Genomic DNA, 23,263 nt, shown 5'->3' on the forward strand with positions numbered 1-23,263 from the left:
CATATCCGCCAAAATAAAAGCAGATGTGTGATAAGCCCATATTGGTGAATAAGATCTGCCCTTTAGATTTGTCGGTCAGGCTCTCAACTCTTCTGCCTCACAGCTCCAGGAAGCAATAACTGCCACAGCTGCTGGATTCTGGGTAAAATCTGTTTTTTGTATTGCGTGTCTACCTCCTGCACCAAGTGCAGGTGTAAGTGTTACTGTGTCTGTATGTAGGAATGGAAACAAGGTTCAAGGTGGTTGTGATGAAGGTTTAGATGGAGAGGAGTAAAATAATATTTTGCAAAAGGCAACTTAGAGGAAGAATAAGAGAAAGGAAATAAGAGAAAGGTAGAGAAGATTGATTTAAAAAATTGGGAATGGGACACACTGACTCATGACTCTAATAGCTGTACAGGGTTGCTTGTTTTTGACCTGCTGTTTCAAACGCCACACTCTCATACCAGCACCTGCAGCTGCTCCCCGACGGTGCTACCTTCTTCGTTTGCTCCTGTGTAAATCCGAGCGGCTAAATTGTAGTCCTGACCACAGAGTAGCACGCACTTTGGCGTTGTGGCTGGATCCACTCCTGTAGCTCATTATCCTTCACTAGTTATCTGTGGTGGAAGGAGCAGCACTGACATTTCCCAGCTAGAGGGAATATCACATCATTAGCTGGCAACAAACCGGTCATACATGCAGTGTAGGAGCTTGTTAATCATGTGTAACTCGGATACATCCAGTAAATAGCAATGCAAAGATGAAGCACATTTTCCTAACGGGGTGGAGCAGGGTGGGCGGGTTGACTTTTTTTTTGTATGTATACATTCATACTTCATATTTATTACTTCTTTACTGACGTAAAAGGTCAACATGACCGGCCAGTCCAGCCAGGCTGGGTTGTTAGCAGGACATCTTTTAAAGGTCAGTCTGCGGAAGGTGTTTCTCATACATCTATCAGCATTATGTAGCTTCAGTGGTCTCTCTGAACATGCAACAATTACAAAAGAAACAACAAGGCAGCATTATTCAAGGAGCAATAATCAGCTGTAAGAGCAAAAAGATTTACAAATGTGTGTAAAAAAAAATCCAACGATGAGTAAGTCAAATATGTCCTTTCTGTTTCTAGACAACCACGTACCAAATTGTTGTTGTGCCGACTCTAACGATGACCACTGAGACACTTAATTACTGTTGCATTCATTAAGAACATTTTATAAAAATCAGTTTTTCCTTAGAGACCTCTTGTGTGGATGTTTGCTCTGCTGTTTTCTTTGCTGTTTCATTGTTAAGTGACAGATTTGTTCCCTGTGCCTGGATCCTAACTGCAGTTTACCAAAGTGACAAAGATGAAGGAATGGAGAGCGAAAGACAACATCCCTAACAGCTGTACTACAGGCTTCTCCATCCTTAAAACCTCCCAGGCCAAGAGGGGAAAACAGTGTTCATCTCTGTCTGAAACTGTTTGTAATGTACACTGGACTGCCCCCAAGTCTCTGTCTTAATTTGTCTCTACAGGTTTCCTGTGACAAACTTTACATATTTTAGTTGCTGTGTCATGTTTACATAGTTCTTTTACTTCATGGGAGATGGCTGCAGTTTTTGGCCAGATGTGTGACTTTTGATGAACAAGTGTCATCCTTTTAGTTTACAAACTAAACAGCTTGTCCGTCCCTGAAAAAAAAGCAGCAGCCATGCAAATACAATGTGGTGCACTGGAAGAGGATTCTTGTGTTTAAATTGAATACACGGGATGGACGCAATAACAGAAACACCCACATGGAATAATGTAATGCAACAAATCCTACATGTGTGAAACTTGGGATAATTTATTGAGGCGTTTAGGGATGTTCAGGGTCATTTCTGAGGTCGTAGTTTGTGTTTTTCTACTGAACTGAACTTTACTGTGAGGTGTTTTTATTATTTTGTCTACCCCGTGTTTTGCTGCACATTTTCAGCAATTATCTTATTATAAGTCTTAAAAACCAATATATGTATGACATAATCAGAGATCAAAGATTGTAATTGGCTCTCCTTTAAACATAATTTAAGGTTTTTGTTATTTATGTGACAAAAAATAATGACATATCCAGTTTAGACGATCGAAATCAAGTGATATATACACAATTGGCTACCTAAATGTACTGTAATTCCTGGCCAATCAGGTTAATGTGGATGCTGCATGTAGAACTGAGGGGTTGATATATGAAACTAGTCATAACCGAAGACATCTTGATCCGCTTGTTGCCCCTCTGTCAGCTTCCAGTGGGCAGACCTTCACACAGCCGCGCATACACGTCAACAAGTGTATCTCCATGTCTGGTGGTGTGTTATGTCGTCTGCATCGTTCTATCCTGGGATTGGAGATTGCTGTTTAATTACATTATATATACCAGTATATATATATATATCTATATATAAATCCATGTGCCAAATCCAGTTCTTGTTCAGTCTGATCCATTCCGATCCCATGTTTGTACTGTAGGTAACCTTCTGTACAAGTCAGTATAAAATATTGTTTCTCTCCAATAGTCCCTTGTAACTGGTGCCATTAAATAAAACTATTCAAACTTGAAATAAACATTGAATAAAAACGTGATGTGGCTCCCCGAGGCTTTGTGGTGCAGCACAAATTCAGCACACGGCTCGCTTTTCTTAATTTAAATTTGTCTTTAATATAAAAAAAAAAAGAAAATAACATTTACATAAAAAGTGAAGGACAATAACTGTACAGAACAAATATACAATTTTAGCAGTTTCAATAAACAGTTGGGATATAACATTAATATGTTACAAGCAACGACAACTGGTTTGAAAATGTAGTGGAAAAAGTAGTTTGCTGTCTTAGAAAGTCGGATCCAGACGACGTCCCTAGCCCATGTGGGAAAATTTTGGCTTTAAGAAGGGTCTCTGGTTGGTTTGAGGTGTCGGTACGTTGAGGAAGCCCGGCGTCCTGCCTGCTGACGCGTCTCCCGCCGAGCTCCTGGACCCCCGACCTCGACCTGCAGCATACGATCCGCCTCCGGAGCTGGACGACGACCACGATTTATTGCTGCTGTAGCCACGACTGAATTCACAACAACAGCAACGCAGCAAGACAGAAGAAACAGGAAGTAAGATTTCAGCTTATTGCTAAATACAATCTCCAACTACATGATAACATGTGAGACAAACAGTACTGACCCTTTAGAGTTGCCACTAGAGTTGCCATATGATTTCCTCTTCTTGGCATATTTGAAGAACGGAGCTTTCTTTCTCTTCTTTCCCTGTCCAGACTGACTACCGAAGTAGGTGGAGGACTCCTCCTCGTCATCATATGCGCGGCCTTCTGCCGTGTCTATCCACATGTCCCCACCAGTGTCGGGCTGTTCCTCTACAGAGACAATGTAGGATTAATACCACAGTGTGCAGTAAACCAGTCAAGGGAATGAGGTGCAAAAACTTCTTCTTACCAGGCAGCTGCCACTCAGAGTATTTCTCTAGGACCTGAATGACCTCAGCTCCATACTTCTCCAGTTTGTCCTCCGTCACACCATCGATTTGTAGGAGGACTTCGGGGTTTGAGGAAAGCTTCTCTGTTCATGTGGAAAAACAGTTCGACAAGTTAAAACATGCTTGTTTTATCATTAGAGCTATTTAAAAGACAGTCTTAACAATTGTTTCAGAAATTACCAGCTATCTTTTTCAAGGTGGCGGTGGAGAAGATGTTGTAATAGTGAATGCCAAACGCTTTGCCCAGCTGCTTGCACAGATCCGTCAGCTCCTTCAGACACTCCTGCACCTTCTCCTCTCTCTGGGAGACGTTCTTGGCCACAGCAGCTTTGTGTTTCCTGACGCTGGACGCACTCTCGGTCTCATAGAACTCCACCTGCGATGAGACGGGTTACGTGTTTTGATTTATATCTTTACACTTTAATAAATGTTACATATATCTAGATCTTCATGTTACCTGCATGTGTCCAGACAGCACGTTCACGGCTTTGGATCCAGCAGAGATGTACGACACAGCCTGACCGCCGTTAGTGATGTAGAGATCCTCCACCAGCACGTTGTCCAGAACCAGTTTTTTGAAGAGACGGTCAGCGTTATGCCTAGAGTACGCTCCTCCCATCCCAAACATTCCTGACTGTACCTTGGCAGATTTAGACCCTGACAGAAAGAAACAATTCCCAGCATCAGACCATCTTGCCACATGGAATATGAACACAAGACATCATGCAGGACTCACAGTTGCAAACATGCATGTACTTTACCTATAAAGATATCCACCAACATATTCAGTGTGAGTCGGTTTTGCTGCGCAGTCCTGCCAAACTTTGATCCAACTTTCTCGCAGGTCTCCTGGGCGAACCTCACAATCTGTTTCACATCTTCAGTGACATTTCTCATCTTGTATTGCTGCACACAGGGGACAAACATTGTCGCTCAATTAGAAAAACAGCCGGGTAGGGTTTATGAATTCGTAATGAATAAAAGAAAGAAATGATTCCTACGTTGGGTTTGGCACAGTTGTCACAGCTGACGTCTGCGTGGTCCTTACAGTAGCTTTTGTTGAACTTCAGCTCCCCGAAGTACGCGAGCAGCTGAATTCTTCTGCACTCCATCATGTTCTCGCAGAAGTGCACCATGCTGTGGAGGTTGTCGATATGAGTCATCTGGGCCTGTCGGTTACCTTCTCGATCCACTGTGATTTAAATAAAAAAATAAAAAAAAGCCATCTGAGTCTACATTACTTTTACATACAGTTAGTCATTATATATAACTACATACATTTTGCATGCAATACGAAGGGTCTATATTTTTTGTCACATACTGCTGATAATCCTCTTGATGCGGTGGACGTCGGAGTAGGAGTAGAAGAGGATACAGTGAGAGATATCTCCATCTCTGCCAGCTCTCCCAGACTCCTGGTAGTAACCCTCCACTGACTTGGGCAGACTGGCGTGGATCACATAACGCACATCCGGCTTGTCGATGCCCATGCCAAAGGCTATGGTGGCACAGATGACCTGGCAGACAAAAGTAAACGTGATGAAACAAGAGCACTTTAAATCCTTTAAACAGCTACTGGCTGGCAAAATCCATCCATCCATCAACCCATTCATCTTCTTCCACTTATCCGGGGCCGGGTCGCGGGGGTAGCAGGCTTAGCAGGGAATTCCAGACGTCCCTCTCCCTAGCAACGTTTTCTAGCTCTTCCTGGGGGACCCTGAGGCGTTCCCAGGCCAGATGAGATATATAATCTCTCCAGCGTATTCTGAGTCTACCCCAGGACCTCTTACCAGTTGGCTGTGCCCGGAAAACCTCCAAAGGGAGGCGTCCGGGAGGCATCCTGATCAGATGCCCGAACCACCTCAGCTGGCCTCTTTCGACGCGTAGGAGCAGCAGCTTTACTCCGAGCTCCCTCTGGATGTCTGAGCTCCTCACCCTGTCTCTAAGGCTGAGTCCAGCCACCCTACGAAGGAAACTCATTTCGGCCGCTTGTATCCGCGATCTCATTCTTCCGGTCACTATTCAAAGCTCATGACCATAAGTGAGGGTTTTAGATGGACTGGTGAATTGAGAGCTTTGCCTTCCGGCTCAGCTCCAGCACCAAACCGCCTCTCCATCTCCCGCTCCATTTTACCCTCACTCGTGAACAAGACCTCAACAACTCCCTCGCTTGGGGCAAAGACTCACTCCCCACCCTGAGGTTGCAGACCGTTTTCCGGCAGAGAACCATGGCCTCAGACTCGGAGATACTGACTCTCATCCCTACCGCTTCACACTCGGCTGCAAACCGCAAATAGTAAACCATACCATCTATTAGTATTCTTCAACAGTGAGTGAGTGGTGACCTCACCTGGCAGCCGTCCTGGTTGATCCACTTGGTCTGCACATTTTCTCTGGCACCGTCACTCAGGCCTGCGTGATAGGCCAGAGCTAATATCCGTGCTCTCTGCAAACTCTCAGCCATGGCGTCACAGTCTTTACGGGACAGGCAGTACACGATGCCAGAGTCACCTGCAACATGCAGAGAAATAAAAAAAAAAAAAGACAAAGTCAGAGGCGGTCTGTAACCACTGACAAAATATTCCCCACTGGGATAATTCAAATTGCATAATACAAAAGCATTGAATTTAAATAATTTCTGATACAAGCTCAAGAACGGAATATGCTTTATATAACTGTCCCTTCAACATTATTCAGATACGACCTCAGAATGTGTTCACATAGAAATATGACTTGAACTTTCAACAAAACAGTTGCAGCAGTGTTCTTAAAATAACCAGGATCAGAAAAAGGTACTCGTGAATTATTTACGTGGGTAGTGCTTCTTGATCCAGCCGATGCAGTCCTCGTCAACCTTTTTGGGTTTCTTGGGCAGGACAGAGTACTTCAGGTTTGTTCTGTTGAAACTCATAGTGAACCTGAAAATATATAGGATGGAAGATGAGAAGCTGTTAACTGTTTGAATTTAAAAAAAAATATGAAAGACAGAGCCCTGAGACGGAGCACGTACACTTGCGGCCGAGTCATATTCAGCTGGTTGAGAATGTCTTTCTGAACGCGGGGGGTGGCGGTGGCTGTCAGCGCCATCATCGGCACGTTGGGGAACTTCTGACGCAGTTCGTGCAACCTTTTATAGTCTGGGCGGAAATCGTGACCCCACTGAAAGATTTAAGGTTTGCAGGATGATTCACAATGGCTGTCGCATTAATAAAAGCATACTGCAGACTGTGTATAAAGCAGAGGAACACACCTGACTGACACAATGGGCCTCATCTATGACAAAGCGGACCAGAAGGCCTCGCTCGTACAGGTTCTGCAGGGCCGAGATCAGCTTGTTACTTGCACTCACCTTAGGGAGAAAAAAGATGAATCAGTCTTGAGTAAAAACAGTTACTACTAACTTTATTTAGAGTGTAAATTGTTTATTTCTGACCTTTTCAGGAGTGACATAGAGAAGTTTAATGATGGGGTCTTTCCTGGAGAGCTGCATGTAAATCCTCCCTACTTCACTCTCACTTATGGTGCCAGACAGGCTCGTTGCTGGGATCTGAAATGTGGGACATTGCAAGATAACCGATACAACTTCACATATTCTAACAAGGTCAGACTTAATACTGATCCGGCTGACTTACATCCAGTGTAGTGAGTTTCTGGATCTGGTCTACGATGAGTGATTTGAGTGGGGAGATGACCACAGTGACTCCTGGTAACACGCAGGCAGGCAGCTGGTAGCACAGGCTTTTACCCCCACCTAAAAATACATCAGGTACAGAGAAATGTGTGTCACTGCAGTTGACACCCTAAAGCTATTGTTGCGTGGCTAAGATAAACTTTTGATAACTACTAACCTGTGGGCATCAAAACAAACGTGTCCTCTGCCAGAATCGTTGCATTAATCGCTTCTAGTTGATTGAACCTGAATTGATGAAGACCAAAACGCTTGTGAAAGATCTTCATCATCTCCTGCGAGTGGGGGAAGTTGAATCCTCTGAAGCGATCGTGGGCTGGGTTTCTGAAGTTCGGTTCTGCATTGGAAAACATTAAAACTGAGTCAGTAAAATGCACCACAAGACCGCCAACCTAATCATTTTGTACATTCAAACTGAATACATTAGTATCCATTGGTCAGTTTAAATCCTTAATAACCAACCATTTCACCCCAGTCTGCCGTAGCTTTTAAATTGTTTAATTGACTTTTCTTGTATTTGTTTTGTATTCTTTATGTGTATTCATCACTTATCAGGTATGTATCATTTCTGAAACATACTAAAGAAATATGCTGAGGGTTAAACAAAGACTACATAGTATTCCTACAGTTGAAATATTAAATTTGCTTTTTTTGTCCAGCAGTCCAAAACTAAAAAATGAACCATCATAAAAAACTAATAAAACCAGCAAATATCCAAATTCCAGTAAAGTTTTTGATATATTTGCTAATAAAAAAAGGAAGGTTATTCAATTATCAAAAAAAGTTGCCAGTTAATTTCTTGTAGATCGGCATATTGATTAACTGACAAATTGTTTCAGCTCTAATTATATCTTTACAACATATTGTAAAATGAAACTGAATGATGACATCTTGTAGTTTAAGTGTGCAATTAACTGACCAGGTTGGTGAGAATATAAATTAATGCAAAAAAATAAGCTTGTTGGACACATTCTTAAGACTTAAAATATATGAATACAGCAGTATGATGATATAAATTACAAACTACAATTCATTTTTAAATTTAATTTAGTGCTGTTTACTGACAAAAAGTAAGAAAAAAATGCATTGCTCTGAGAATCTGGGACCTGTTAAGACTTCTACCGAGACATTTGATAAGTACAGGCCATGCTGACTTACCAGGAGAAGAGATCTTTGGAGGCTTGGGTGTGGAAGCAGGTGTTGTTGGTTTCCTCTCCCATGAAGACGTGCTTGGTCCCGCTTGATTCGCTGTTGTAGTCACGGTGCTGGAGTTTTGGCGTTCGTCAAAGTAATCGGGGACATCTGAGTCATTGAAGTCATCTATGTCAAAGTAGTCATTGTAAAAGTCATCTAGTTCTATGTCTTCTGGCGCTGTACTGGCTGCTGGGGTATTAGATTTGTTCTGAACAACAGACTCTGGGTTCTTGGAAGAGAAGAAGAGATCTGAATCATCCTGGTCTGTGCTTGTTTTCTTAGAGAAATTAAATGATGGATTTGTGAGGCTGTGGGCTGATGGAGAGTTACGCATACTCTGATCTTCCGCATATATTGTCCCGCTGTTCTTACTGTGCGAGGGCTTCACGTTAATAAAACTGTCAGAGTGATCAGAGTCCAAAGAGATGACTGAAGATCTCCTGATCTGAAGAAGCCTCTTGGAGTCCACGGGCACAGAGCCGCTGGATGACATAACACCAGGCGTATCACAGCTAAAAGAAAATGTCTCTTTAAAGCTGGGTTCAGACATCACAGTGCTGTCTGGCTGCTGCATCCTCAATAAACCACCGCCACCAGTTGCAAGAATCCTCTTCCTGCAGGAGAAAGGCAGATGATTGCAAATCATACTGAGATATCACTAAATATGAATAACAACAACGCTGTTCTCCACCAAAGTGTACACACCTTTGAGCCCTCTTGAGCAAAAGCTCACCTCCACAGGACAGACCTATTAGTTCATGTTCAGGGATGCAATCAACCAGGGAACAAATGGACTGCATAATACTGAAGAGCTGCTCATCTGTGACATGATCAGAAGAGAGAAACGACAAAATTGATGAACAGATCCTGATTTGCAAAATAAAATGCACACAAGATCTAGAGACAAATCAGAAAAAGGCATAATAACACCCACTTGTTTTGTCTTTTGAGTGTTGATTAGAGGGTTCATGTAGAGTTGTGATGGGTCCCTTTGATTGCACAGGATTGTCTCTGCTTTCAGCATCGGCTGATTTAGATCTGTTTGAAATAAAAGAAAAATGATGTCCCCTTTACTTTTTAAAATGTTCTTTTAGGTTAAATCTAATATCCAGATCAAAAATACATATGGACTAATAACTATTACAGTAATACAAATGCACCTACTATAATCACTGTACTAAAAGTAGTATGTTTTTTAAACCAACATGTATCTCAACTGATACATTTTCTTCAAATTAGTATTCATAACCACAAAAACACAGAAGAAATGCATGGAATAAAAAATGATGATATCTCTGCTGCATCAATTTTGAATCTTTTTTAATGTCCATTGTGACTCCAAAAATCTTAGAGAAGTGCAATGCTAAACAGGTGGAGTACTCCTTTAACAGTGCAACTCGTGAACTGTGATCATACTGGATTTACAGGCAATACACATATTTGAAGGCCCATCTAATTTGCTACCATATATATATATATACATATATATATATATATATACACACACACACATATGAACCTGTGTGAACAAAAGATCAAATGCATAATAAACTGAAAGAACTGACCTGGTCTCCCTTGCAGACGTCGTATAAGAGATCTCATCAGGGATAGGAGAAGGAGGGATGTAATCAAGATCATCTTCAGGCTCTGAGTTGTCTTCAAGCTGTACAACCTTTGGGTCAATCCATTTGTTCTTATTGTCTAAAAGGCAAAAACAGTGTTTTTTGTACAATTCAATGGACTCACATCTGCCCCACAATGAATGTACAAATAAAATACATATGCTACAACACACAGCTTGTTACCTGTCTGTCCTTTAAAAGGCTCCAGCACTTTATCGTTGTCGTCTTCACTATCACTCAAGACAGACGTCACATGAGGAGGAGGACAACGTCTTCTGGTCCTTTTTACTGGAGAATCCTCGACTTCAATCTCTGCTGGGTCTTGATTCAAAGTAGGGGCTGTTGAAACTGCAGCTTTGAAGACACTGTTCTCCAGTTCATCTGTTTCCATACGAGACTGTTCACAACTGGAAAGACGGTTCTTGTTTGTAAAACTGTTGCTCAACTCTGGTGTCATAAGAGAGAATTTTGTTTTTTCTTCACTAAAAGACGACACTGGATTGGTGCTCTTCACAGATTTTTCTGAACTGAATGAGTCATTTTTTGCTTTGACAGGAGTTTCAAAGTCATCAAAATCATCCCAGTCATCCATCGGGAATCCAAGAGATGCATCCAGACTTGTGGTATTTCCTCCATTTCCACTAGTGAACTGGTTGTCAGATTTAGCTGGAGCTGTCGTCACCTTAACAGCAGGAGCACAGTTACCTGCTGGGCTGATGGAGTCCGACTTGCCTTTTGAACTGAAGAAGTTGTTGATTTGGGATTTTTGAGGTCTCTCAAGCTTGTTTGAAAATATCATAGGAGATTTAGTCACCAAACTGCTCTTAGGGACATTGACATTCCTGTTTGCCAAAACATTAGAGCTGATTACCTTGGTCGGGACTTCCACATTGGTTGTACCTGATGGGGACTTCTTTTTGAAAGAAAAGGCCCTGAAAAATAAACCAGTGTGGATTTATGAAAACATAATGTGACAGTTAAGAACATCTCAGAGACTAGTCTTGTTGAACTTCTCTAAACTTTTAACATGGTATGGGCACCTGGGGGCTAAGAACAAAATTAGACTATCCAGAATTACAAACATGGCCAGTAAAATTATTGGGAAAGAGCAAAAATTACTGGGATGTATATACTGTATAAAACACAGGTGAAACAAAAAGCCTGACAAATAGTGTCTGATCCCGTTCAGCCTCTTTTCAAAGAATTTATAAAACTGCCCTCAGGAAGACGCTATAGATCCGCCGCAGTAACCAAGAACATTTACAACAAGTCATACCAAATGCAATAACTTTACTAAATTTATAAACACCATTCACACTGGGAACATGTTGTGCTATTTATTGTATGTATTGTGATTTACTATGATGTGTTTTAACCCTCTGAACAGACTTTACGGTCTTTCAGAGGCTGTAGCAGGTTCAGTTTTAGAGCAAGAGTGATCTCATCTAATTGCCGAAAAATGCAATTCTTGCAGAAATGTCAAAAGTTTTTGACACCAAATCACAGGATGGCTTTTTCTATGGTGTTCCTCAAGGTCTTGGTGTGTTAATGTGGTATTTTTCATCAATTTGATCAATTCTCGAGTGGTAAAAAAGGTTAAATTTAGCATCAAATCTGTGTAACAAATGGTATCAACCCAAAAATTGCTCCAACAACTTATGAGACAAAAGTGAGCATGGGAATGATCATCATATAATTTGATCATAATGTTCTAAGCCCTTGTATACTCTCACAATTAATTTTAATTGAGTAATTCATTAATTAATTCATTCATGTTTGAGGTGCATCTCAAATTAATCTTCAGGTTTCCAGCTTTCAGATGATGTACACCACTTCTATGTGACATCTAATGCTGACCTGCATAAACACCCACTGTGCCCCCCTAAAAAAGATCAAGGGAGTAATGCCCACTCAATTTGAGATTGAAATAAGAGGATGGTCAAATTCAATTTTCTTGTTTTTTTTATAATTTTCTCTTAATTTGAAAATCAAAAAAAAAAAAAAATGTTCTGTATTTATTCTGTCTTTAACTGTCTGACAAGCATAGCAGCTGATGGTAACAGCTGTTATAACAATAGGCCTTTCTCTCAGTAAACATTATGACTTGTCACAATAGGGAAAAACACAGGTGTACATAATGAAATTAATGATTGCTGAACTCCATTTAGCTGATATGTCAATATTACGACTTTTATTCTCGTAATATTATGACTTGATTTTCGTTATATTATGACGTTATTCTCGTTATATTATGACTTTATTATCGTAATATTATGACTTAATTCTCGTAATATGACTTTATTGTCGTAATATTATGACTTAATTCTCGTAATATTATGACTTAATTCTCGTAATATGACTTTATTATCGTAATATGACTTAATTCTCGTAATATGACTTTATTGTCGTAATATGACTTAATTCTCGTAATATGACTTTATTATCGTAATATGACTTTATTCTCGTTATATTATGACTTTATTATCATAATATTATGACTTAATTCTCGTTATATTATGACTTAATTCTCGTAATATTATGACTTTATCGTAATATTATGACTTTATTATCGTAATATTATGACTTAATTCTCGTAATATGACTTTATTATCGTAATATTATGACTTAATTCTCGTAATATGACTTTATTGTCGTAATATTATGACTTAATTCTCGTAATATGACTTTATTATCGTAATATTATGACTTTATTCTCGTTATATTATGACTTTATTATCATAATATTATGACTTAATTCTCATTATATTATGACTTAATTCTCGTAATATTATGACTTTATCGTAATATTATGACTTTATTCTCGTAATATTATGACTTTATTCTCGTTATATTATGACTTAATTCTCGTAATATGACTTTATTATCGTAATATTATGACTTAATTCTCGTAATATGACTTTATTATCGTAATATTATGACTTTATTCTCGTTATATTATGACTTTATTATCATAATATTATGACTTAATTCTCATTATATTATGACTTAATTCTCGTAATATGACTTTATCGTAATATTATGACTTTATTATCGTAATATTATGACTTAATTCTCGTAATATGACTTTATTGTCGTAATATTATGACTTAATTCTCGTAATATGACTTTATTATCGTAATATTATGACTTTATTCTCGTTATATTATGACTTTATTATCATAATATTATGACTTAATTCTCGTAATATGACTTTATCGTAATATTATGACTTTATTATCGTAATATGACTTAATTCTCGTAATATTATGACTTTATTCTCGTTATATTATGACTTTATTCTCGTTATATTATGACTTTATTATCATAATATTATGACTTAATTCTCGTTATATGACTTAATTCTCGTAATATTATGACTTTATCGTAATATTATGACTTTATTATCGTAATATTATGACTTAATTCTCGTAATATGACTTTATTATCGTAATATTATGACTTAATTCTCGCAATATGACTTTATTGTCGTAATATTATGACTTAATTCTCGTAATATGACTTTATTATCGTAATATTATGACTTTATTCTCGTTATATGACTTTATTATCATAATATTATGACTTAATTCTCGTTATATTATGACTTAATTCTCGTAATATTATGACTTTATCGTAATATTATGACTTTATTATCGTAATATTATGACTTAATTCTCGTAATATGACTTTATTGTCGTAATATTATGACTTAATTCTCGTAATATGACTTTATTATCGTAATATTATGACTTTATTCTCGTTATATTATGACTTTATTATCATAATATTATGACTTAATTCTCGTTATATTATGACTTAATTCTCGTAATATTATGACTTTATTCTCGTTATATTATGACTTTATTCTCGTTATATTATGACTTTATTCTCGTTATATTATGACTTTATTATCATAATATTATGACTTAATTCTCGTTATATTATGACTTAATTCTCGTAATATGACTTTATCGTAATATTATGACTTTATTATCGTAATATTATGACTTTATTCTCGTTATATTATGACTTTATTATCATAATATTATGACTTAATTCTCGTTATATTATGACTTAATTCTCGTAATATTATGACTTTATCGTAATATTATGACTTTATTATCATAATATTATGACTTAATTCTCGTTATATTATGACTTAATTCTCGTAATATTATGACTTAATTCTCGTTATATTATGACTTTATTCTCGTTATATGACTTTATTATCGTAATATTATGACTTTATTCTCGTTATATTATGACTTTATTATCATAATATTATGACTTAATTCTCGTTATATGACTTAATTGTCGTTATATTATGACTTAATTCTCGTTATATTATGACTTTATTCTCGTTATATTATGACTTAATTCTCGTATTATGACTTTATTCTGTAAATACTCCATTGCACATTGTCTCTTTGTCCCTCACTGCATTAGACTTATAAACTATATACTTAGACTATAAACTGTGTTACCTTCATCACAATGCTCACATGTTTTGCGGCTCCAGACAGATTTCTTTCTTGCCTAAAATGTCTCTTTTGATAGTAAAGGTTGCTGACCCCTGGACTATCCTATCCTTTCAATACATGTCAATATAGCTGCACCTCGTGTTGTGTTGATATCTAGTTTAATACTGAAGTGTTTATCAGTTAGCACAGCTGACAGCGCAATGCTAACAGTTAGCTGTAGTCTGAGCTAGCTGTATTGTTTATCAGACTTACCCTGGTTTAGGTTTACCCAGAGACAGCTTGCTCTGAGCGGCAGTGCTGTGCCTCGCCAGCTGCTCCTTCAGGTTGTTTTGTGGAAGACTGGACATTGTTGTTGAGAAGAAGCTGAGCTAGAGCGTGTTAGCTTCCTCTCTGGAGGAAGACAGACACAGAGTGGATTTTGCGCCCATACAACAAACCGACTCCTTATTGGCCGAGGTCGACAGGACTGAGGATTCTGGGAAATGTTGTTTTCTTGCTACACACAAGGCAACTACAATCAGTGGTTATCAAAGTGAGGTCTGGGGACTCCCCCAGGGGTCCGTGGCAATCTGTCAGGGGGTCCTGCGAAATAATTTGCTTTAAATTTGTGCAATCAATAAAAAAGTACATATATATATATATATAGATGGAGAGCATTTTGCACCAATAAAACAAGCATTGGTTGTGGTTGAAAAGTTAAAAGAATTCCATCCTAATGGCTTTTCCCTATGACGGAGTATTAGGGGCACATTGAGGGGAAACAATTCTGTGATTTCGAGAATATAAAGTCATAATGTTATGAGAAAAAATCGTATTTAATGAGAATAAAGTCATACTATTTCAAGAAAAAAAAGTTGTAATATTACGAGAATAAAGTCATAATATTATGAGAAAAGTTGTAATTTAATAAGAATAAAGTCATACTATTTCAAGAAAAAAAAGTTGTAATATTACGAGAATAAAATCATAACTTTACGAGAAAAGTTGTAATTTTACGAGAATAAAGTCATAACTTTACAAGAAAAAAAGTTGTGATATTACGAGAATAAAGTCATAATATTACGAGAAAAGTCCTAATTTAATGAAAATAATTCATACTATTTCAAGAAAAAAAAGTTGTAATATTACGAGAATAAAGTCATAACTTTACGAGAAAAAAAGTTGTAACACTATGAGAATAAAATCTGAATATTACGAGGAAAGTTGTAATTTAATGAGAATAAAGTCATACTATTTCAAGAAAAAAAAGTTGTAATACTACGAGAATAAAGTCATACCTTTACGAGAAAAAAAGTTGGAATATTACGAGAATAAAGTCATAACTTTATTATGTAAAAATGGCATTTTATGTCTGCAGTAGCCTAAAATTAATCTTACAGGTCACAGAGGGATAAAACAAGTGTTATGTTAATGTGTGCACTCTCTTTCTAGTGATGTTTTGTGTAATCATGGGTGATACCTTTCTCAGTCATTAGCTATTACTATAGCCATCATATTTGAGCATTGGGCAGACAGCTGCAATATATTGTGGTGAAAGACTCAAACAAACAAAATTTAATAGACTTTATTTGTTATTGAACTGCAATGAATTGAATGATTTTTACTTAAGTGATCATTTCTTATTTATTCATTGAATAATCTGAATATATGCAAAGCCCCACCGTACATGGAATCACAGTCGGCTACTGATTATATAAAAACAACTCATGTTTGGACTCTGCTCTCTTTTCAGCTCTTTTGTAGTTTTGCCATCACGCAGAAATCAAACCACCGGGAAAGATGAGCAGGCAGCGAGTCCACACATGTTCTTCCCACGCTCAATGAAGAAATATCTGTAAGAGGAGAACATTGTTATCTTTCTAGTTGCTATACATTTAGTAATAGTTTTCCTTTATATGATTAAATAGAAGACTTACCCTCCAGTCCCCCAGCTAGATCCCCATGAGTTCTTCACTATCCAGTACGGGGTGCCGTTCTCCTGTCCATACCCGACTGCTAACACCGCATGGTTCACCTTGTCTGTGGTCTGGTGGCACTCAGTGCTGAAAGGAGGAAGAGAAGTGAGTAAGATCCATAGATCCATTTCACAGTTGTCAACATAAACCTCTCAAAAGTTTTATTTCTGGTTGCAGTGTATGTGAATGACATCAGCTGACAGGAAGTAAACATGCACCCAAGCTGTTGCCTACCATTGCAATTCCGTTGAAACGGTCTATACACATGTCTGTTTTGATAAAGAAAGAGGAACTAAACCTCGTTGTCAGATACTGATGAATGAGGGACATTGTTACTAAAGCAGAAACGGGTAATATAATACTAGCTGTGAGTCGTCGAGGCATTATCATATCCATCTCCCCAGTCTTTGTTGGAGGGAGATTTATAATGATAAAATATTCCTGAATTTTCAAGTAAAAGTGAAATTTTTCTAAGTTATATATTACTATAAGAAAACATAGGAGTGATTTTAGTGATGTGAGCTACATCTCAAAGCTAGAGAAAAACAGTTTTTCCCCCCTAAGGAAGTAAACTCTGTATACTTTTTATTAACCATTTAGTATAGTGTATATCACCATGAAATGGACGGTACCTACCTTTGTATATGATTATGTCAGTCTAGTGGCCATACCCTCCCACTCATGTTTATTAACCACCAATTTACCGTATGTGTTTAAAAAAAAAAAAGCATGAAAACTGACAAATCCATTTCCCAGAGCATACATGACAGTATTTTCATGACTTCTGCTCACCTGGTGTACACGCCCTGGAAGTAGTGCATGAAGTCAGAGGTCACCTCAAAGGCCAAGCTGACAGGATTGCGTGTGGCGACCGCATCCACCATCCCCATCTCATCATACTGTAACAGAAAAACTCACATCACTCACAGGCCGGTTCAGTAAAGACAATATATGTGGAGGAAAGACTCTGGTGTTCACTCACCGCGGTTATGTTCACCACCTCCTTCACAAAAGCAGCTGCTAGTTCTGGTTTATACACACAAACAGCTCCCTGATTTAACCAAAAAAAGAAAGTAAAAAGCCATTAAATATGTGACATCAAAGTCACAAAGTTGTTTATAGTGTATGATGGTAAATTATTTAGTTACAAAAGCTGTGTATGGGTAGTCCTTCTCTGTCATTAGTCCCTTGTTGTACATGATGTATTCAAATGCTTGACTGGGAAGACCGCTAGAAGACAAATTAAGATCTCGTTATAAAAATGTGTCCATTGTGATGCACACAGCGGTAGTTACAGGGACATTAGAGGAAGGAAATCGATGTTTGACTCTCACCCGTTACACCCATGGTTGTTGAAGTCATTGGCGCAGTCTACCAGCTGTTGTTCTGACTAAGTGAAATGAAAGAGAGATTATTGTAAACACTCTTAACCCTTCTATGACATTGGAACTAAACATTTTTTTTACACAAGCGCAGCAGTTTTGATAGAGAAGTGAAAGAAACTCACCAGCGGTACGAGCTTCCCTGTGGCAATGGCGGTAACCGATTCCAGACAACCCGTGGTGGAAAAAGTCCAGCAGCTACCACAAGGTCCCTTTGGTGCAAAAAAAAAAAGAAGTAAAACAATAATACATTTGAGTTATGGATTGAATCAGATTCACTGATGTTTTTCAGCAGCAAGAAAAGCACAGGTGCAACTAATAACATTAACGATGGCACCGGCCCAGTAATTACTACAATGCAGTAATTAATGTTATTAGTTACACCTGTGTTTGACACGTCATAAATCGGCCCAATTGCATACAGCACACTAACTGTATATGTACTATATATACCAATATTTATAGTATACTGTTTTTGAAATTAGTGCACAATAAATAAGCATAATTTGTTGTTTTATAGTAACAGGGTTTGATATGTAATAAAGAGACAGCAAAATGTTTTTTGTAACATGTATTTTTTTGCTTTGAATGAATGAAATCTTTATTGCCCCTTTAGGAGAATATGCTTTGCACAAAGAGCATAAAAGAATATCAAGAGAATGTCAACAACCACATGACTGCACATAATAAAGCACTAGCATCATAAAAACAACATAAAAAAAGCATCATTTGGGAAATCAATAAAGGACATCAGGTGCAAGTTCAACAAAGTGCAGAGTTCAGACCATGTGATCGAGGCTTGTTAAGCAGCTGAATGCTGCGTGAAACAAAGGATGTGATGCTTCTTTTAGCTATGCCTGCATCCTGAAGATAAAGGGTGTTTCTGGAGCTGTTTCACCAATCTCCACAATAAGTTGTATTTTTTCCAGCTGTACTCATCCATTTTCTTTGTGGGTGTAAACATAGACAGTGCAGGCAGTGCGGTTGCACTGGAGCCCGTGCACATTATTATTAAAATATATGTATATATACTGTATATGCCTAATAGTGTGTGTGTGTGTGTGTGCTTCATAACTAGTATCGAGCGTGCACTAGGTGCCGTAGTAATGGCACCACTGCTTTGTGCATTGCACGGTTGCACAAAAAGGCGTTTGAATGACACGATTATGCGCAAGGCAAAAGAGTGTAATAAGAATGCCGTTCTTGCTCTAGATGTAATTTTCACGCCAAGTAGTCTGTATTGACTGAAATGTGAATGCATCCCCTTGAATATGCAACGCTCAGAGCTATAGTGACGTTGAATAAAAAGTGAGAAAGACAGCTTATGACGGGCAGGAGGGAAGGTGGATGGGTCCAACAAACACAGGACTTTCAACCAGGAGAACGGTGTTTTGTTTTGTAAGTTATGTTAGTGACGTTTGTGACATGTTTTCCGTACATATTTTACTTAGTTTAAGTACTTATTTTAAGCCCAACCATGACACTTTTTCCTAAACCTTACTAACTGGTTTTGTTGCTCAACCTAACTAACTGGTTTTGTTGCGTAAACCTTATTAACTGGTTTTGTTGCCCCCTGCTGGTAGGCTACTATGTAATATTCATGCCTCGGCGAGGTAAAACGTGACACTGACACGCTTTCCTCTGGTGGACAGGTGGGTCTATTACACACTTTGGCATGATATCAGGTTGCAACAGCGCACTCAAAAGATTTTTTATGTACAAATAATGATTGTTTTGAGTATACTCAATGTTGTCACTTTTCCAGTGGGAACAAACTACAAACACAGCTATTGGCCCCAGTTTGGGACCCATTCGATTACAATTTTATCACCAGTTATAGTTAGCAGTTAGCACCAGACGCTCATTTAATCTGCTGTTACCCAGCAACAATGTAGCCTACTGTGACCTTTGAGATCAATAACTGAATATAAAATGTGGGTGGATGCAAGTGCAGTTAAACATCACCTGGTTCTTCACATCCGTCACATAGTTTCCTTTCTTTCTCCAGTCGATGGAGTCTGGATATGGTCCGTCGCTGCTGAGGTGGTTCCCCTTGGTAGCAGAGCAGTTCTGTAAAAGACAGTATGCAAAATAAAGACCCTCACTGTTTAAAAACAAGCATCTACTCTATGTACACTACTTCCTGTATGGATATCCTGTTACCTGTGGCTCAGACCAGAGGAACGACTTTCGAAATTCACTAAATGTCATGTCTGAAAACTGGTTCAGCCGCACTGCAGGAGGAAATGAAACAAAGCTCAGCACATTGTAACATTAGGAACATTATGAAAAAAAATTATAAATGCAATAACAAGCTGTTCCTACTTGTGAACGTGTGATTTCCTTCATTGTGTCTGTCAATCCTCCTTTTGTTCTCAGAGAATATCTGGAGTCTCTCATCGTACTCCTGCACACTGTACACTCTGTTGTGCTGTAGACATGGGAGGGGGAGTTAATATATGCAGTAGCCTATGAAGTATATTATACTCCTGACTGTCCACACATTGATGATCTAGGAGCCCCCCTAGATGATGTACTTTGGTAAAGTTGGAAAGATATTGACAGATTCAAACTTCCTGGATCAATAAGTCATAACCGAAACGTTGTTATAACACAAACAACGGCTCTTTGTAACCGTAGTAAGGTAGACAACGAGCTACAACCTCATTTTAATTAACACATAACACATAAAGTAGGTCTCTATGTGCAGCCGGCTGAGAGACGACTGGTCAGGGACCGTCTACAAAATGCAACGCTGAAAAGAGAAAAATATTCAATAACTTCAGTATTACACAGTGTAGTACCACCAAAATTACTTCACACATCAATGATCTCCTCATAGTTGTACTATAACACTTAGTTTGGAAAAATATGCTTTTGCATAATTTTGGTGAATTTTTAATGGGAAAAATATTAAATAACTTCAGTATTATGCAGTGTAGTACCACCAAAATCCCTTAACACATCAATTGTCTCTTCTTGATTATACTTATTAAACTAATTAAGACATTTTGATGGCACTACACTTTATAAAAGTGAAGTTATTGAATATTTTTCCCATTAAAAATTCACCAAAATTATGCAAAATCATATTTTTCAAATTTAAGTGTTGTAGTACAACTACGAGGAGATCATTGATGTGTGAAGTAATTTTGGTGGTACTACACTGTATAATACTGAAGTTATAGAATATTTTTCTCTTTTCGGTGCTGCACTTTGTAGACAGTCTCTGACCACTCGTCTCTCAGCCAGCTGCACATAGAGACCAACGTTAAAATGAGGTGGCTCCGTAATATTAAGATTATTAATTCAATATAATGAATTCATTATATTATCAGTTTATGGTTGTAATCTTGCAGCTCACAATTGAGTATCACACTTAAGAGGTAACAATGTTACTGTGATTTTTTGTCAGGTAACTTCCTCATAACCACAGTAGGGGCGTTTACAGCGTTTGATAGATCTGATAGATAAAGTATAATAACCTACCTGTGTCATCCATGACTTGAAGTGTAACTCGTCTGAAAACAAAGAATATTGTCAAAATGTATGTAATGCAGAGAATTAAACAATAAGATCAAATGATCTAAACGAAACCATGGTGAAAGTGAAAATGAACGCAAATAATAAAACTTAACAAAAGTTATTATAAGTGTATAAGATCGCAGCAGCTTACCTCGTTCAGACAGGTGAAAAGCTGAAGCTGCTGCTGACAGCAAAGCAAAGCAAAGCAAAGTGTTCATGATGATCACTCTGTAAAGCTTCAGTCCGTGACAACCAACCTTGTAGGTAACAAACACACACTCACACACACAGAGAGAGGCGGTGAGTGAAAGTGAAGTGAAACAGATGAGAAGTCACGAGGTTTAACGATTCAAATTCCCCTTCAGACCAAAATACACAACAGTGAATGAATCAACCAATCATCGTTAAACTTAACACCCAGAGGCTGAATAGATTTTTTTTTTTCCTCTATAATTAAAATGTCCTTTTTAGAGCGTTGCTGCCTCCTGCATGTCTTGTACCGCTGAAATAACCTCCATGCAACGCAATAGACACTCTATTAAAGGAGATATGTTACTTTCATTTTTGACACCACGAGAAACTTACCTCAAAATAAGAAATAACATTAAAATAAAATGTGTTAGTTTGTTAGTTTAAAGGTAGGGGAGACCCGGGGCCAATTGTAAAAAAAAATTTGTTTTGATGTCATTACTCAAAAACTTATTGAGCTTTTTGGATACAATTTTTTATGTAGGTAACTTGTATTTGTGTTCAAGTTTTTAACAGTCATCAAATGTTTTTAGAAGAAATATTAGAGTCACAATATTAATTGAAACACTGTAAGTCAAATGTTTCATCTGCCCCTGCATGTGCAGGGGCGATTGTAACAATACATCCTAATTTCTCCTTCAAATGCTTGTAAATGCAAGGCTGGATTACCAACTGGGCGAAACGGGTAACAGACCCCAGAGGCCCAAAAAGCCTAAAGTGGGTCCTTATTGTGGTCACATATTCCTAAACTAGAATGGCACTCGGAGAGCGCAGACCTCTGCCCCCCTCTTCGGTCAGCTTGCGCCATCATCCACGTACATTTTTGTTTATGTTGAGATCAGCTGTACGTAGCGGGGCCTCGTAAAACACTTCATTCAAACTGGACAGAAACTAAATAAAACTCACCTAAACCGTCGTTGTTACTCTTTCCAACAGTCACCAAGTGTGCTTTGGTCGAACTCAACTGTAATTTCACAGAGTTTCATTTGAAAAAACGCTGAAACTACAGTCGTCCCCCGCTCTCTCTCTGTCTCTCTCTCTGAAGGAAGAAGGCGGGGTCATCCGTCATCAGTTACACTGTGCATGTGTTATACCCAGAGGTCTTAATGTTCTGGCTGATCGTAATGCTTAGAAAAATTCCTGAATCCGGACCATGATCCGTATCGCCATTTCATTCAAATCCATCGCAGACTTTTGGAGTAATCCTCCAAACGGACAAACCAATAAACCAACGTCGGTGAAAACATAACCTCCTTCCTAGGCCTTTGGCCTTGGCGGAGGTAATAAAGTTGTTTAATCAAACTGCCTCAAACTAATTGATTGGATGAAAACCTGGGGTCATATTCCAGCATAGGATTGTATCTGGACATATAGGGCTCAACAACAATTATTTTCCCTGAGGCAGGTTAATCCAGCCAACATTTATACCATACATTGACATTAAAATACATGCAAAATAAATGAACACAAAGAGATTACAAACTCTGATTGTAATGCTACCTCCATACCTGAAACTAAAGGGATAGTTTGGGTGTTTTGAAGTGGGGTTGTATGATATGAGATGCTTAAACATAGCGTATTACCTGTAGTAGATGACGGTCAGCACGTCCCCAGTTTGAAGAAACAGACAGGAGTACTGACACGGAAGCAAAGCAATACAGTGCTGTGGACGGGGCCGGCATCAAAATTTATT

General features: G+C 38.2%; 3 protein-coding genes across 4 annotated transcripts in view; 1 reads left to right on the forward strand and 2 right to left on the reverse strand.

The window, feature by feature from the left end:
- frmd5a (FERM domain containing 5a) overlaps positions 1–2,578 on the forward strand; it is a 67,909-nt gene extending 65,331 nt beyond the window's left edge. The window contains exon 15 of the mRNA XM_074632980.1: positions 1,314–2,578. Within this exon, the coding sequence (XP_074489081.1) occupies positions 1,314–1,487 (174 nt within the window). The 3' untranslated portion in view covers positions 1,488–2,578. The remainder of the gene's footprint in view (positions 1–1,313) is intronic.
- Positions 2,579–2,688: 110 nt separating this feature from the next.
- blm (BLM RecQ like helicase) lies at positions 2,689–14,865 on the reverse strand. 2 transcript variants are annotated; one of them, XM_074632976.1, is made up of 22 exons: positions 14,712–14,865; positions 10,850–10,910; positions 10,162–10,759; positions 9,922–10,057; positions 9,291–9,394; positions 9,062–9,176; positions 8,321–8,970; positions 7,323–7,499; positions 7,107–7,225; positions 6,908–7,021; positions 6,725–6,823; positions 6,485–6,633; positions 6,286–6,392; positions 5,825–5,985; positions 4,796–4,991; positions 4,476–4,666; positions 4,236–4,380; positions 3,932–4,131; positions 3,655–3,850; positions 3,435–3,557; positions 3,166–3,355; positions 2,689–3,049 (listed from the first exon to the last, which is right to left on the reverse strand). In XM_074632976.1, exons 1-22 carry the CDS (start codon positions 14,804–14,806, stop codon positions 2,854–2,856), a joined length of 4,122 nt encoding a protein of 1,373 aa, XP_074489077.1. In that variant the 5' UTR covers positions 14,807–14,865; the 3' UTR covers positions 2,689–2,853. The 2 variants fall into 2 exon arrangements, with proteins under 2 accessions (XP_074489077.1, XP_074489075.1); XM_074632974.1 differs by having other exon boundaries at positions 10,162–10,910.
- A 1,142-nt stretch (positions 14,866–16,007) lies between these two features.
- Positions 16,008–21,842, reverse strand: ctsh (cathepsin H). The gene is made up of 12 exons (XM_074632967.1): positions 21,473–21,842; positions 21,286–21,317; positions 20,122–20,227; positions 19,960–20,030; positions 19,762–19,866; positions 17,922–18,008; positions 17,749–17,804; positions 17,563–17,644; positions 17,397–17,465; positions 17,207–17,313; positions 16,376–16,501; positions 16,008–16,291 (listed from the first exon to the last, which is right to left on the reverse strand). The coding sequence occupies exons 1-12, from the start codon at positions 21,537–21,539 to the stop codon at positions 16,222–16,224; spliced, it is 978 nt and encodes a 325-aa protein (XP_074489068.1). The 5' UTR covers positions 21,540–21,842; the 3' UTR covers positions 16,008–16,221.
- Positions 21,843–23,263: the final 1,421 nt, after the last annotated feature.

Source organism: Sebastes fasciatus, chromosome 4 (assembly GCF_043250625.1).
Source record: "Sebastes fasciatus isolate fSebFas1 chromosome 4, fSebFas1.pri, whole genome shotgun sequence".
Lineage (NCBI taxonomy): Eukaryota > Metazoa > Chordata > Actinopteri > Perciformes > Sebastidae > Sebastes > Sebastes fasciatus.

Coding starts and splice junctions, on each gene's coding strand:
- blm (XM_074632974.1), bottom strand. CDS start 14,806: ATGTCCAGTCTTCCACAAAACAACCTGAAGGAGCAGCTGGCGAGGCAC. Junction 9,177..9,290: donor ACACTCAAAAGACAAAACAA/GTGGGTGTTATT, acceptor ATCATGTCACAG/ATGAGCAGCTCTTCAGTATT. Junction 7,226..7,322: donor GTTTGTTTTGATGCCCACAG/GTTAGTAGTTAT, acceptor ATGTATTTTTAG/GTGGGGGTAAAAGCCTGTGC.
- ctsh (XM_074632967.1), bottom strand. CDS start 21,539: ATGAACACTTTGCTTTGCTTTGCTTTGCTGTCAGCAGCAGCTTCAGCT. Junction 20,228..21,285: donor TCAAGTCATGGATGACACAG/GTAGGTTATTAT, acceptor CCATGTCTACAG/CACAACAGAGTGTACAGTGT. Junction 19,867..19,959: donor TCCTCTGGTCTGAGCCACAG/GTAACAGGATAT, acceptor TGTCTTTTACAG/AACTGCTCTGCTACCAAGGG.